Below are 16,095 nucleotides of genomic sequence, written 5' to 3'. Positions count from 1 at the left end.
CATTTTTTATTCTTGTGCTCATAATGCTAAGAAACTAACACCAATTACCTATATGTGGTTTCATGAATTAATAGATATATGGATAAGGAATGATTTAATGACCATCCTCAAAGGAAAAAAAATAGAGCTGAATAAAACTAGAAAAATTTGTGATTCAAATAATACAAAGAGAGCAGAGAATTGGGTTCCCCAACAGCACACTATTTCAGCAGATGCTTCTGTTTTAAGAAGGAACTGAGCATTTGTCAGAGTATTGCTTGCATTGCAGCATGGGTACAGTTCTGTACTGAGATGGTACTAAATAATTGAATTAAAAGAGACTGCCAATGGAATGTTTTAGTACCAAATTTAAAACCAGAAATCCCCAGGGAAAGGTCCTGGGGGAGGGGGGAGAGAGAGAAAGAGATGGGGAAAGGGGGAGGGGAGCGAGGGAGGGAAAGAGGGAGAGAGGAAGAGGGAAAGAGAACAAGAACACTAAGTAATTTTTTAAAACATAATTTTTTTGTAAGTCAAAGCAAATGTAATAAAATAAGGTTCATGTTTTTCCCGTGAGGAAAAGAATATTGTTTTAAAAGATAGCAACTTATAGTGGAATATATAGCTATAGATACATGAGTACTCTTATTTTCTAAATCCTCATTTTTCTGAAAAAAAGACATGAATTTTCATGGTTCATTTCAGATATTATAAATCTACTAAATGCCAAAATACATAGCCATGTAGAAATGGCAGAAAAATAAACTTTTTTAATTATTAGTTTAGGAAATGGATTACTAACTTTTTGGATGACCCTTAGAAAGAGTTGTTTATATACACACTTGCTTCCATTTTCTCACTTCTCACTCAATTTTTTGCCATCTGGTTCCAACCTCATCACTACTGAAACTGCTATCTTTAAGGTTACAATGGACCACTAAGTTATTAAATCCAGTGATCTTTTCTTTGTCATAATCCTTCTTGAATTCTCTATAGCTTTGGATTCTGTTGGCTGCCTTCTATTCTGGAATAGTCTTTCCCTCCTTGGCTTTCATCACACTTCTCTCTGTTAATTTTCTTCTTGTCTGTCCAATTTTTCTCTATAACTTTTGCTAGATCATCATCTATTTCCCACCCCCTTAATGTAGCTATATCATTAGGCCTCTGTCCCATGTCCTATCTCCCTTTCTATTTTATCCTTTCTCATCTGCTTTCATGGACATATCATTTCTACCAAGATGACTCCCACATCTGTTTTTCCAGTCTATATCTTTTCTGAACCCAAGTCTCCTGTTGTCACCAGTCTCTTGGATTTCTCCTAGAAAACCAATAGGCATCTCAAATTCAACCTGTCAACCTGTCCAATATGGAACTGTTTTTTGCCCCCGAAAAAAACACCATTCCCTCAAACTTGCCCATTTCTATTAAACTGAATTTTAATGTTATTTAAAATCTCATCATTTGCCTAATAATTTGGTCTTAATTATCTGAAGAAACAATAATAATTTGAATCATCTTTTATATTTTAGATTAATTTTAAAGAATCTAGGGCATTCTATTAAGATTATTATCAGTTATTATCTATTAGGATTATTATCAGAAGAGTACCTTAGCTTAAGTTTTTAAAAATACCCTTTAATGCTCATTTTAATAAGCATATTTTTCCTCTTAACTATTCCCTACTGATTCAACTTTTCACAAAATAATTATTTCTTGTATATAAGAAATGATGGCCACTAATAATTCAGAGTTTGAAATAAACTCTGGAATTCATTGTTCAAATATTGTTGTATTGTTGGTAGGCTTATTAATTGACCCAGATTCAGCTGGAGTCTTCCAGAATATTCAAATAAATTTCCATCTCTCTGATAGATGTATTTTTTCTGCCAGTATACCACAAAGATGACAGTATGTAATCACTTCCCCATCAGCTGATGAACTGGGAACTCCATCTCCCCTATCCTTCAAGGGGTTGTCAGGACAACCCAAACACAGCTTTCACAAGGTATCACAGAGAGAGAGGATACTAGTTTGGCAAGCCTAGTTTACTTGTTGCTAATATATTGCTTCTTGAAAACTTGTCAGATTATATAAGCTAGAAGTTTTACAATATTCATTATTTGTACAAAGAACATCAGTATCTTTGATCAGTGCTATGAAATTTTCGGTGGATGAATTTTAAATAGAATGTTGTTGATCTGAAGAACTGACAAACAGAATTAACTTTATGTGTAAATATACAGCATCGCTTGGGCAGAAGACGGCAACATGAAATGATGGCTAGAATTCAGGCAGCCATTTTACAGATTCCCAAAGTGTTACCAAACCGTACTTTGAAAGCTATTGAAAGACACAAAATGTTGATGAAGAAAAAAGAGGCAGAGGTTAGTGATCATCTTTTTTTTAAAAATAATTTCCTATCTCATTGCTTAAGAGTAGAGTTTTAAAAGGATAATGTAACTTAATGTTTAGTGGTTTAAATTATTGTGAATATTATATAATCCCCCAATTTTTCTTTCTCCCATGCTTTTTTGTCCCCAGCAACAATTATTATGCAAATCTAACCTACTTTATTCTGATGTTCTTAGTAAACCAAAGAATCATAAAGCTTAAAGGAACCAAATCATTCATTTTTTTCTAACCCACATGGTTTATAGTTGAAGAAACTGAGGCCCAGAAAAGTCAAATGACATTTCTGTCTCTGCCTGTATTATGTAGTGGAGGTAACATTTCGGAGCTTCAGTGTCCTTACCCAAAAAAATAAAGGCAATAAAATATGTATGACTTATAGTATTGCAGTCAAACTCAAATGAGCTAATGCATTTGAAATGGTTCATAACTCCTTTTTGTTTTTCATGAGTTGTTTCAGTTGTGTCTGACTGTGACGCTGTTTGGGGTTTTCTTGGCAGAGATACTAAAATGGTTTGCCATTTCCTTCTTCAGTTCATTTTACAAATGAGGAAACTGACTAACAGGGTTAAGTGACTTGCCCAGGGTCACATAGCTAGTGTCTGAGGCCAGATTTGAGCTCAGGTCTTCTGACTCCAGACTATACCCTCTATCCACAGTACCCCTAGCTGCCCTTTGTCTCTCTCCTGCCCTATTAAAGTTATGATTTTTCTTGTCTAAAACCTTGAGCAAAAGATAGAGATAGAGATGATAGAGCTAGAGCTAAAGATGATAGAGAGAGAGAGATATAGAGATAGCCAGGACAGATTCAGGTTTCTACATTAAAGTTTTGGAGGATACAGAGAATGGTTTTCCAAATATAATCTAATTCCATTTGGATTAGAGGAATTGAACCTACTTTTGATACAATTTACTGGTCTTCAAATACCACATGGGACAGTTAGGTAGCTCAGTAGACAGAGGCCTGGAGTCAGGAAGATCTGAGTTCACATCCAGCCTCAGATACTTACTAGCTGTATGACCCTGGCAAATCATTTCATCTCTGTTTGCCTCAATTTCTTCACCTATAAAATGAGGATAATAACATATATCCAGGTGGTTGTAAAGATCAAATGAAATAGTTTTTTTAAAGCACTTAGCACATTGCCTGGAACATAGTGGATGTTATGTAAATATTATGGTTTATTACTATTATTATTACACATAGTAACTTGTTAAGCAAATGTTCTTGTTACATAAAGGTGTAGTACACTGACATACTATCATGAAATTTCCCTTTGAATTTTGTAATGTTATAAATATCACTCATACTTAGGAAGGCAGTTTTTTTTCAGATGTGATTTCAATGCAAAGTTCAGTTTCTTTTTTTCACGTATGTGGTAAAACCTCATTAAGTACTTATTTCAAAGAAATAGTACAAATGAGGTTTCAGAAGAATGTTTAAAAGGACAAAAAAGAAGTATATGTTTATATTAAACTGGTTGTTCTAACTCAGAAACACATAATTAGCATAATTACGTCAGGTCCTTTGTTAAAATGTTCTGTGTGTCACTATCATGGGTAGAATTTTTATCTGGATGGTGTATAGGTAATATTGAATATGACAGTTCTCCTACCTCTTAGGCAACATTGAGGTTACTAAAAATAAGAAAACGTTATTTCTTTTTTTAAAAATTCTGTAATTCACTCTTTTCACCAATTCAAACTGGCCTTGACCATAATTAATGAGGTCTAACTATTGCCTAATGTGGATATGACTGGTTTTTTTTATTTTGTTTTTTTTGTTTTTGTTTTTGTTTGGGGGGGGGGCAGGGCAATGAGGGTTAAGTGACTTGCCCAGGGTCACACAGCTAGTAAGTGTCAAGTGTCTGAGGCCAAATTTGAACTCAGGTACTCCTGAATCCAGGGCTGGTGCTATATCCACTGTGCCACCTAGTCACCCCCCTGGATATGTCTTTATAAATTCTAATATGGGCATTAAGTGCCTTTGCTTTTTTGGATGGGTATTAACTGACAGAATGTTTTCTTTAGGATGTGGTTAATGAAATAAAGAAGTTTGAAATGCTAATAAAAAAGGAGATTGAAGCCAAAGACAGGTAAGATTTGAACTAACTTAATGATGAAACTCTATTCTGCTGTAAAAGTGTGCATATCTCATGGAAACTGATGTTCTAATGGAGGAAAAACCAGGGTTACACTTAAACCAGCTCACAGAAGCTGAGTATTACATTTTGAGTCCTAAGCATTTCTGTTTGGAAATCAGCAAATGCAAGTCAGGGCGTGATTTATTTTTTTGTTGTCTGTCTAGACTTAGGAAAGTGGTGGAGAAAATGTTAATAATGCAAATTAAACTTTAAAAATGTGTTATAAGTAAATTTTTTTTCCCAAGAGATCTAGTTGCTCAACATTTACCCACACATCCCTAGGAATATGTCCCATAAATTATAATACATAATGGCGCATCATAAGTGAAGTAGAAGAATATAAAGTAAATTGCCTTGTGAGATTAAAAGGGTAAAAGACTGATAACATTGTGGGTGGGACATTAATAAGACTGTGGAAATAGTATTTTAATTGAATCTTGAAGGATGGTAGTAGCTCACCAGATGAAGGAGAATTGGGATATTATAGGCTTTGTGAACAAAGGTGCACAGGATAAAAAGTGCTGATTGTGTTTGAATACCAGTATAATTTACTTGCTTGCCATGAACAGTGAGTGGAGAGTAGTATAATAAGGCTAAAAGATAAGGTAATGCTAGTATATGGAGGACCTTCAAAGCCATGTAAGGGTTTGGATTCTACCCTGTAGGAGGCAGGGAACTCTGCTTCAGGATTTGGAGAAGAGGACCAAGGCATAAAGGTGAGTCTAGCTAACAATATGAAGGAGACATTAGCAGGAAAGAGAGGGGAACTGAGAATGCCTCTTAGAATACAGCCAGTTCACAATTTCAGAGACCTAGAGGATCAAAGAACACATTAGAAAAACATAAAAAAATTTAATCAAAGAAGATAACAATAATGAAATAGAACAAAACTTAGAGGATACAACTAAAGCAGTTCTGAGGTAAAAATTTCTCTAAATTATTTCATGAGCAAAAGAACAAATCAATAAAATTGCATGAAATTTTTAAAAAAGAATCTTAAACAAAAATAAAAAACCCTGCCTAGATAACAAGGTGGAAATTATGATAATTAAAGAATAAATTCAATTGAAAGCAAAAAGACCATTGAATTTATAAATAAAATGAAGAGCTGATTTTAAGAAAATCTAATCATATAAACAACTATTATTATTTCAAAAGAGAAAACCAAATCGATCATATCAAAAAGATAACTCAACAATATTTTGAAGAGGAAATTAAGGGAATTATTAGAAACTATTTTGCCCAATTATATGCTAACAAACCTGATAATTTAGAGAGGAGAAATGAATATTTATAAAATGTAAAGTATTCATTAACAAAAGAAGAAATTTAACTATTTAAATAACATTTTTAAAAATAGAGGAAACCAGGTGGTGCAGTGAAAAGAGGCCTAGAATCAGGAGTTTGAACCTGAGTTCAAATTTGGTCTCAAATACTTACTAGCCATGTTACCTACCTTGTTCAAGTCTTCTATTTGGTTCAGTTTCCTCAACTGTGAAATGGGCAGGAAAAATAGCACCTATATCCCAGGGTGCTTATGAGGATCAAATGAGGGCTCTCCTGGCTCTATGATAAGGCCCTCTCCATTAGTGTCATTAGATAATGGCCTTGGGCAGCTAAGTGGCGCAGTGGATAGAGCACTGGCCCTGGATTCAGGAGGACCTGAGTTCAAAACCAGCCTCAAACACTTGACATGTACTAGCTGTGTGACCCTGGGCAAGTCAGTCTGATTGCCTCAAACATCTGGGGCCATCTCCAGTTGTCCTGATGTATATCTTGCCTGATGTCTGTAGAGGAGAGTGAGGCTGGTGACTTGGCACAACTCTTCCTCACTTAAATCCAATTCATTGCCAGTCATGAATTGCCTCCCTGATGTCATGGCTCTCTTCAGTAACAAAGGACAAACAACAGCAGATAATGGACCAACTCTCCTAGAGTTTGGTCATCCAACAGCATCAAGATGATATTAACCACGGTATAACCACAGTTAATGAGGTCTCAGGAGAAAAGGTAGGAGGCTTTCATTGATGCGGAGGTCAGGTCCATCTCCCTTGAGGACACTTGGCCCCTATGAAAAAAATTAAGGATATATATTCTCCCTAATCAGGGCTTTTGGTCTTGGGCAGGATGTCCTCAGTGATTCATCAGCTGGTGAGAGATAGGGCCTCCCAGGGAATAAGGAAGGAAGTGGGATGATGGATGGAGACTGGCTCAGTGGAAAGAGCACTGGCTCTCCAGTCTGACAAGTCACTTCACGTCCCTAGGCCTCAGGCCCCTCACTTGTAAAATAACGAGGCTGAACCAGATGGCCTTTGGGGTCCCATTTATCCTAAAGCTATGATCCTACATTTTTCCTCATCTGAAGTCCTTCCTCTTACTCCAATTTGATTCTGCTTTCCTCACTATTTACCCCATGATGATTTTACATTCTCTGAACTCCCTTGCATCACTTCCTTCTTTCTCACAAGTCGGAGGATGCTTTTCTCTAGCCACCCCTGCCTTGTGGGCTCCCCTGTGGTCGAGAGCCTGAGCAGCCAATATGGCTCCCCAAGATCATTGGAGGTGTTGATTTTATGGAAGGGAATAAGGCCAGACTTGGAGGCTTCCCTCACCATTGACCCATGGAGGGAGATCCCTGGAAGCCAACTACAGATGGGGTGATGTTTGTAGCATTGACAGGTCCTTCATTGGCTGTGGTCACAAAGATGATGTGAGATAGCCTGGAAACACTTGTTCTCTGGCTGGGAGAGAGAAGGGTGTAGTCACTTCTTCTTCCATCATAATACTAAGTGAATCTGTCAGAGACAAATCAGAATGACACCAGAGAATCCCATCTTTCCCTGAGGTCACCACGTTGCTAGAAGATCTGTGAAGGGGAAGTGTAAGATATATTTCCAGGAGGTTGGGATACAGTGCTGTAGTTCAAGGGGGAGATGTCTTTTTCCCTTATTGGCCTTAAACTTATACTTTTATCCTAAAAATGAATACAGAAAGTTGACAGGTTTTGAAAACTCAGCTCCTCCTGTAGCTGTTGGCAGGTATGTGGGAAAGTCAGTGTTTGGTGCAGATAGGACTGGGCCAGGACCTCCCCTAATCCAAACTCTTGGCCCCTTAACTGTCCTAGTTCCCATGACTTCATTGAGCAACTTGAGCTGAGGGAGTGAGTGGGAAAGCTCTCCTTGTCTCCCCTCCTTCGTTCTAGTGAACCAACTATAGGTTGGGATTCATTCTTCTCCCTCCCCCAACACACAGAACCTCAGGCCCATCCCTCCCCAACCTTGTACTCATTCGTTGAGGTTGTATCTGAGGCTCCTCATCTACCTTGAGGCCCCTGACTGGAAATTCCCAGAATGGATCTAGGGGCCCATTTTGTGAAGAAAAAAAAGCCCTAAATCCACCTGCAACTCTATCCAGTATGCCTCATATCTTTGGACAAGCCAGAGATGAATAAATCATTTAGTCAAGGGATAAACTCCTTAAGGGCTAGTCCTAAAACTATATGTTTTTGTTTTTAAAGCATTGAATTCCCAGCACCAAGCACAGTGTCATGGACAGAGTAGACACTTGATAAAACCTTGTTGATTTGAAATAGATAGAACAATATTGAAAATTTTTAGAAAGCCTCCCAGCTGCTGTTTGGAAAAATATAGCACTCTGACTGTTTTGAACCTTTGCTTGCAAAATAAATACATATTTCCCTATCTCATGCTATTTTGTATGGTTCAGCAAATTTAGTGAACTTTTTCAAATCACTTAGAAACTGCTCATGAGCCATAGTCTGTCAGTAAAGCTATACCAATCATTAGTACATATAAGGAAAAAAATGACTATGTTTTTTAAAAGTTCCTCTGGAAATACCATGAAAAGCATTCTTTTAAAAATATGTTTTCTGTTATAGGTTGTACTAATTAAGAAGAATTTTTCTTTATTTAACATCATGTAAACTACTTGAGGGCACAGTGCCTTACATATATGATGATGTTTCATTTTTTCAGTCATGTCTGACTCTTTTTGTGACCCCATTTTGGTTTTGTTGGCAAAGATATAGGAATAGTTTGCAATTTCCTTCTCCAGCTAATTTTACAGATGAGTAGTTGTTGTTACTGTTATTTTTGTTGTTTGTCTTTCTTCTCAAAGAGGACCATGAAATTGGGGAAGTAATGTTATGACTTGCACTGAATTGGATTTAAGTGAGGTAGGACTGTGCAAATTCACCAGCCTCACACTCTTCTCCAGAGCCATCTGGGTCCAGTGACAAGATCTGGCCCTGAATGTTCAAGGCAATTGAGGTTAAGTGATTTGCCCAGGGTCATACAGCTAGTAAGTGTCTGAGCCCAGATTTGAAGTTGGGGAGAGATGAGTCTTCCTGACCTCAGGCCCAGCACTCTATCCACTGTGGCACCTAGCTGCTGCCCTCCCTTACATATATCAAGTACTTAATAAATGCTTGTTGGATTGCCCGCAGTTATTCAAAAGCTATGGTAAAAATTGTGATTTTTTTCCTGTTGTACAACCTGCCAATATATCTTTGACTTTTTGTATAAAGTAGGAAATTCTATTCCAAACCTCTAAATGACCCACCACAAGTTATGTATTTGTATCTCTATCTGCTATTTACTGCGAGAAGTAGGCTGAGGACCTGAGAACACTTCATTTTGTTTTAGAGGACTTTGAAGAGAGATTAAACAGAGCCTACTCTGGGAGTGGGTGGCATGCTGAATGAGGCTTATTTTGTTGCCTGGATCTTTGAGATATCAAGGAACAATTGTACTGTTACAGATTATATAGTCTATGTAATTGCCATCAAATTAAGTTTTGCATCCAAAGGTGGAGAAGGAATAGCTGTGCTCTCTCCCTCCCCAATCCCAATGGGCAATATTTATAAATCACTTGAAAGTTTTTTATTACATATATTACTTCATTCGACTCTCATAACAAGCCTGTGAGGTAGGTGCTGTTATTATCCCCATTTTACAGATAAGGAAACTGAGACTGGCAGAGGTTAAGTGACTTTCCTAGGGTCATAAAGCTAGTAAGGACCTGAGATAGAATTTGAACCCAGGTGTTCCTGACTCTAGATCTGGTCCTCTAATCCAGTATACCACCTGGCTGCCTTCTAGCACCAAATCACATCTAGCACTTGATATCATGAAAAAAATTCACTTGCTTTACTTTTGAAGAGGCAGTACAACTGTAAGTCCTGAGTTGTAAATAGTCTGAATCCTACTACTCCATTAATGGGACAAATAGCCTATCCAGAGGGGAAGAGTAGGGGAAATTAAAGAGTAACAGAACAGAAACAGTAAGAGTAATGAGACAGGAGAGAAGGAAGTTGTAGTGAGTTAGACAATATAATCATGGGAGAGCCAAAAAGAAGGGGAGGTTCAGAAATAAAGGTCAGAACTAAGACATTGAGACAGCGGTATCATGTACTCATGGCACGGAGCTTCTACTATTTGGTTGAGTGTGTTCCAAAATAAATCAAGTATTAACCCCTCCCCCCAAAATCATCTACTAAATTCTCATAGCATTTCCCCATAAGTAGAAATATACAAATGATGATGTTATCTCTTTTGTAAAAATTATTCTCCCTAGTGGATCAAAAGTTCCTACTGCAGCCCAGACAACTGCTGACTTGTTAAGCACTTATTCAGATGAAGAGTACATTAAAAAAATTCAAAAACGCCTAGAGGAAGACACCTTAGCCCGGGAACAAAGGGAGAAAAGACGCAGGAAATTACTAATGGATCAGTTAATAGCCCATGAAGCACAGGAGGTAAGATTATATAAGCTTTGGTTCCATAATAACATAAAATTGTAAACCCTGGAGATTTTTTAAACTTTAAAGTACTTTTATTTACTTTATAAACTTGAAGTCTTTTTTTCAGTGTTCTTACTTAATATTTTGAAGTAGTTTATGATCTGTACATAAGACCAGATCTCTTTGGTGAAAGAGAACCTATGTAAACTGTTTATAAGATTTTTTTAAAAATCCATAAAATTCATTTATTATAAAGGTAGATAGGAAAAGCTTCTTTTTAAACAATATAGAAAAGCATATAATTTCCTAAATTGTTAGTAAAACCAGCATGTATGTTTAAAGCTTGAAGATAAATTTTATTTTTAAATTATTTAATTGTCTTGCACCTACCTAGCCAATCTGAATTCATACTATATATCAAAATTGAACATATTGTCCATCACCACTGGTCCTTTTAGTTAAAAAGTGCATCTTTCTGTAAGACTTAGTCCTTTCTTAGTATATGTGATAGTATTTTTTTTAATTTTAGCTCATACAGCTAGAAAATCAACAATAATAATTTTAAAGCAAATACTCATTTAAAATTTCATTAACTATTAAAATGATAATTTGTTAATTATATTGCTGTAGGCATTTCAGACCATGACCCAAATTATAATCTTTCCATACCTAGTAGAGGTGTTGATTATCATGTGGGGCTGTGGCCATCTTTCTGGTAATGTACCTCTCTATCCTTTCTTTTGTTGGTCTTTACCAGGTTTGTGAAGGAAGCTTTTCTGGCTTTTAGAGAACCCTCCAGAACTTGACTTCACTAGCATATAGTCTAGCAATATTATCTTCAAGATATAGTGCAACATCACTTTAGTGTAGATTCATTTTCTATAATTTTATCTTTAATTATAGATTGATATAGAATTATATATGGATGTGTATATATGGATATGTGTGTATGTGTACATATATTCATACATATACACATATACATACACCAAAGTTCATTTCTCATTCTTCCTTGTAGCATGGAGGTAAAATCTATGATCACATGATCTTCCTGCATTTTTTTTTGCAAATTATCATCTTGAACACCTACTGTTGACAATAGAGATGTCTCCATTCCTCTAAAGCTAGAACAGAAAAATTTCAAGCTCTGGCAGCTTCTACCATGATGATGTAACGATTGGAATGACGCCACCTGCTGGAGACTTACTGTAGGAAAACTCCACCATGAGGAGAATGTCTCTGAGGGCAAGACCATGCGTCTTTTCTTTGGCGTCAGGAAGTGGGAGGAAGAAGGGGGAGGCTGGTGCTCTGACCTGCACTCTTTTGTGTGGACTCTGGCGGAGAGTGGAGCTAGGAATGCTCTCTCCCTTTAATAGATAGATGAAGCTAGGCCTTTCTCTCTCTTCACCATATTCTTATTCTCCTTAATAAATGCTTAAGAGTCTAACTCTTGCTAAAGCTTATAATTTATTGGTGACTGCTCATTAGATATTTTAGACAGACTAGCTAGAATTTTAGCCTTTACAGATGGCAACCACGAAGGTAGAAGCTGCCAGAAGGCTCCTGATATATTTCTGGGGAAAGAATATTTTGATTCTTGAGGCTAGACTAGCTGAATATGAAGGAACAATTCATCCCTCCAATTGATGAAGAATTTTTTTGGCCATAGCAACTCATGAAACAAACAAACAAAAAATCCATAGTGGTCTTTAGTCCTCTGCACCTCCCCTCACTACGCTCACCCTTGCATTTTTATAGTGACCATGGTAGACTAGTAGAAAAGAGAACAGAGGGCATTAATAATCTCCCAGTTTCCAGACCATTGCTAAACATCCACTTACCTGCTGCTACTATAAATAAAAGAGATTATGTCCCACGGCCAGTCAGTGTACATACAATAAGAGGGATTAAATGAAGCCAACCTTGATATTTTCATGAAAAAAGAAGACAGAAGGCAAAAGCAATCTTAAACTAAATGGAAGATGGACTTCAAGGTTCTCCTTGCAGTTGGAAATGCAGAAGTTGCTAGATTCGGTTTCATCATCTGCACATAGGCAACAAGTAGCATCATTCTGGTGATACGTCTGTAGTCGGCCCTTGTGTCAGTGACAATTGACGGTGACGATTGTCAGCTATCCTCAGTGACAATTTGCAAAAAGATTGCAAGGAAGATCATGGGATTGCAGATTTAGAGATGGAGGGGACCTTAGAGAGATCATCTAGACAATTCCCTTCATTGTACAGAAAAGGAAATGAAGGCCCAGATAAGTGATTTGCTTCACTGCTCTTTACTTCTGTTACACAAGGCATAAGTGGCAGTCAGTGTATCTTACAGTATGAAATTGTGTTCTTTCTCAGAGCAGATGGGTGACCCACTAGATAGACTACTGGTCCTGGAATCAGGAGGATCTGAGTTCAGATCTGGTTTTAGATACTTCCTAGCTGTGTGACCCTGGGCAAGTCTCTGTTTGCCTCAGTTTTCTTAATTGTAATGGGAATAATAAAAGCACTTCCTTTGCAGGGTTGTGAGGATTAAATGAGATATTTGTAAAGTGCTCAACATAGAGCCTGGTATGTAATAGGTACTAAAAAGTGCTTATTCCCTTCCCACTGCCTCCCTAATTGTGGCTTATGCATCAACATCTGTCTCAGGACATGACAGGTATCAAGACTCTACTAAATGTTTGATAATGTCTTCCAAATTAAATTAACACATACTTTAATCCTGAATAATTTCACTGAGTAAGTGGCTATATGAGAGGACAGAGAAAAATATTTGAAAACATGGTTTCACAGTGTGAAATGAGGGAAGGCAAAGACTTAGTGACTGCAGAATATTCAGACCCATATGCCTATATATCACAAATACTTTCTTCAAGAAGAGAATGGGGAAAATTCTGGGCATGGCAAACCAAAATGAATTTAAGTTATGTCCTAGCAGACAGGAAATAGGTATTGATACAGTCAGAAACTGACTTTTTAAAGCAAAGATAAAAATCAAAACCAAATTAGAAGATAAAAATCAAAGTGAGAAAGAAGCTATGAAGGCAGTTGAGCTATTTCTGTCCCAATATATTTAAACAAATTATTGAAACTCAAAATAGAAGTTGATACAAGAACAAATATTGACATAGCTTCTTACCAGTTTTTAAAAACTATGATTGTAAATTAGATATCACAATGGGACCAAAAGGTCTTGGGACTTGGCCTTCGGCAACAAACACTTGATTCTCTTGCTAGAGAGATGTGGCAGCCAAGGACAAACACCAATTTAGAATATAAATTGATTTATAAAATTTACAGAGAAGGAGGATAGAAGATGAGGAGCAATACAACTTTATAAAATAGTAATATGCTCTATAGGTTTAGGATGGGAGAGTATGGAAAGCCTGACAGATCCAATTAAGGCAGATAATCCTATGGACATTTATTTCACAATAAAATTTGGGAAACAACAAAAAGGTAAAAATGAAAACAATCCATTAAGTTTTCTGTAACAATGAGAGTGGAGCCACCAAATTTGGAATCCACTTGATTACTGTCTAAAAGTATAATTCTCACTGTGTTGCCTGAGAAAGTAGAAATGACACTAAAGAAAAAAAAAAGATTAAGAGAGCAAATGAAGTAGAACAAACCTGAATAGATTTGTCCTGGATGAAACTTAGTTTCTTTTTTTTTTTTTTTTAGTGAGGCAATTGGGGTTAAGTGACTTGCCCAGGGTCACACAGCTAGTAAGTGTTAAGTGTCTGAGGCCGAATTTGAACTTAGGTACTCCTGATTCCAGGGCCAGTACTCTATCCACTGCACCACCTAGCTGCCCCGAAACTTAGTTTCTATGTTGTTTAAGGACTGTTGGTGAAGAAACCAAATGCTTTGAGGAAAGTATCCTTGATACTTTTACTGAAAAAGATGACCAAGAAAAATTCTAGTAACTACTACCAGTATGTCTACTTTTCTATCTCTTTAAAATCTTTATGAGAATGATATTAATACAGATTCTTTCATACCTTCTTTTTATACCTTTCATATATTCTTTTCAGACTTTCATACTATGAAAAGAGAACAGAATGCTTTCAAAGTGATTTCCACAGCAAAACATAAAGCAGACAGTCATTTTGCTTATCATGGGTGTTTGCAATTGTCATGAAGAATGTCTGGCACAGAGACCAAATGGAAGATGAATTCTTTAGGTAGTCCTGTTGATGGACAATATTGTAAAGACTGAGTCAAACTCCAGAGAATCACAGAGCCTCCTAATTTACATCCATAATCTCTCAAAAGAATTAGATCTGATTATCTTTACTAGAAAAGCCAAGGTGATGAAAAATGACAGTTGCCTATCATTCTGGTCTATCAGTAAATGTCTTCTGGACAAATACTGCAAATCAACAGGATTGAACAAGAGGACAGGGAGAGTAGGGACCTATATATTTGAGAAGTTGTATCATCCTTTTAATGACTTTAAACTTCTTTCAAAAATAAAGACCTATCTTTATAACATCAGTATTCTTCCACTGATACTATATAGCTGGGAACTCTCAAATACCACAGTCTCTAAAAGATGAACAAAAAGCACCATAGAGGGGAATGATAAATGGCAGTAGGCTGCAAATGAAGAATTGTTCAAGAGAAGCAGTGTAGAAGATATCGTCTGACTTACATATAACTGAAAAATATGGTGTTTTGATTGAGTAACAAGCAGGGGGATAACTGAATGACAGGCTAAGTGCTCCATTAATATCCTGGCAATATCGGGAGATCTAGAGGAAGACCCCACCCCCTAACATATTGTAGGTGCCTCTCATGTCGGGTCGTTGGGAGGACATGGACAGGAGCTACATAGAATGAGGACAGGGCTGGGGTTGAATATTGTCCCACTGAAGTGACTACTGCAAGGTCTTTTAGTTCAATTCTTTCATTTTAAAAAACAAGGAAGTAGAAATGAATAGATAAAGAAACTTTCAAATGCTAGCAGATGATAAAGCAAGGAATTGAACCAAGTTTTCTGACTCAATCAAATGGTCTTTCCACCTCCTTCTTGATTACTTTCTCTCTCTTCTTGGGCCAGTTTAATGCCTGCTTGCCTAGAGGACTCTTCTTGTACAATTACAGAGAACCTCTCTGCATCTCTCTATGTAGATACAACTTGAAAAGCTAAGGGGGAAGAAATGAGATTCATATCCTCCATTGAAACCAATACCACTGCCATCATAGCCTTTTTTTTTCCTTTGTTGCCTTTGCCACACATCTTTGAAATGCCTTAGAAGGAACTCCATCCCTTCTATAACCATCTTTTGGAAAAGCATATATGTGTGTATACATGTGCATGTGTGAATATGTATTGTATATATTTGCATATACATATACAAACATATATATCTGTATTTTTCAAAAGGATAACTATATATAAGAAAACACGTGTGTATACATATACATTGTATATATGCATGCACATACATATGTGCACATGTATACATGGTATGTTTTATATACATGTATGTATCCATATATCCATACACATATACATATCCATACACACTATGGGGACCAATTTTTAATTGGGGAGTGCTAGCTAAGCAGCTCGCCACAATATTGGGGCAAGGAAGGAGACCGGCAGCCTCCCTCAAAACAGAACGAGATTTATTTTAACAAGAACGAACTTAAAAAAAAAACAACACAAACAGGATCAGTAGGATCAAGGGAAAGGAAATAAAAATGGGGAAAGGGAAATTATAATACCTGAAAAATACCACTGCCCAGGAATCAGTTGAAAATACGCAGCAGAACGCATGTCGCTTTCCAGCT

At 36.8% G+C, this 16,095-nt stretch overlaps 1 protein-coding gene across 1 annotated transcript in view; it reads left to right on the top strand.

Annotated features, from left to right (window-relative positions):
- The window catches only part of SPEF2 (sperm flagellar 2), a 232,225-nt gene that overhangs the window by 55,636 nt on the left and 160,494 nt on the right, over positions 1–16,095 (top strand). The window contains exons 5-7 of the mRNA XM_043975070.1: positions 2,220–2,360; positions 4,417–4,481; positions 10,125–10,305. Coding sequence (XP_043831005.1) covers positions 2,220–2,360; positions 4,417–4,481; positions 10,125–10,305 — 387 coding nt within the window. The remainder of the gene's footprint in view (positions 1–2,219; positions 2,361–4,416; positions 4,482–10,124; positions 10,306–16,095) is intronic.

Source organism: Dromiciops gliroides, chromosome 1 (genome assembly GCF_019393635.1).
Source record: "Dromiciops gliroides isolate mDroGli1 chromosome 1, mDroGli1.pri, whole genome shotgun sequence".
NCBI classification, from domain to species: Eukaryota; Metazoa; Chordata; class Mammalia; order Microbiotheria; family Microbiotheriidae; genus Dromiciops; species Dromiciops gliroides.
Note: the sequence above shows the minus strand (reverse complement) of the source record. Positions and strands in the feature narration are given on the sequence as shown.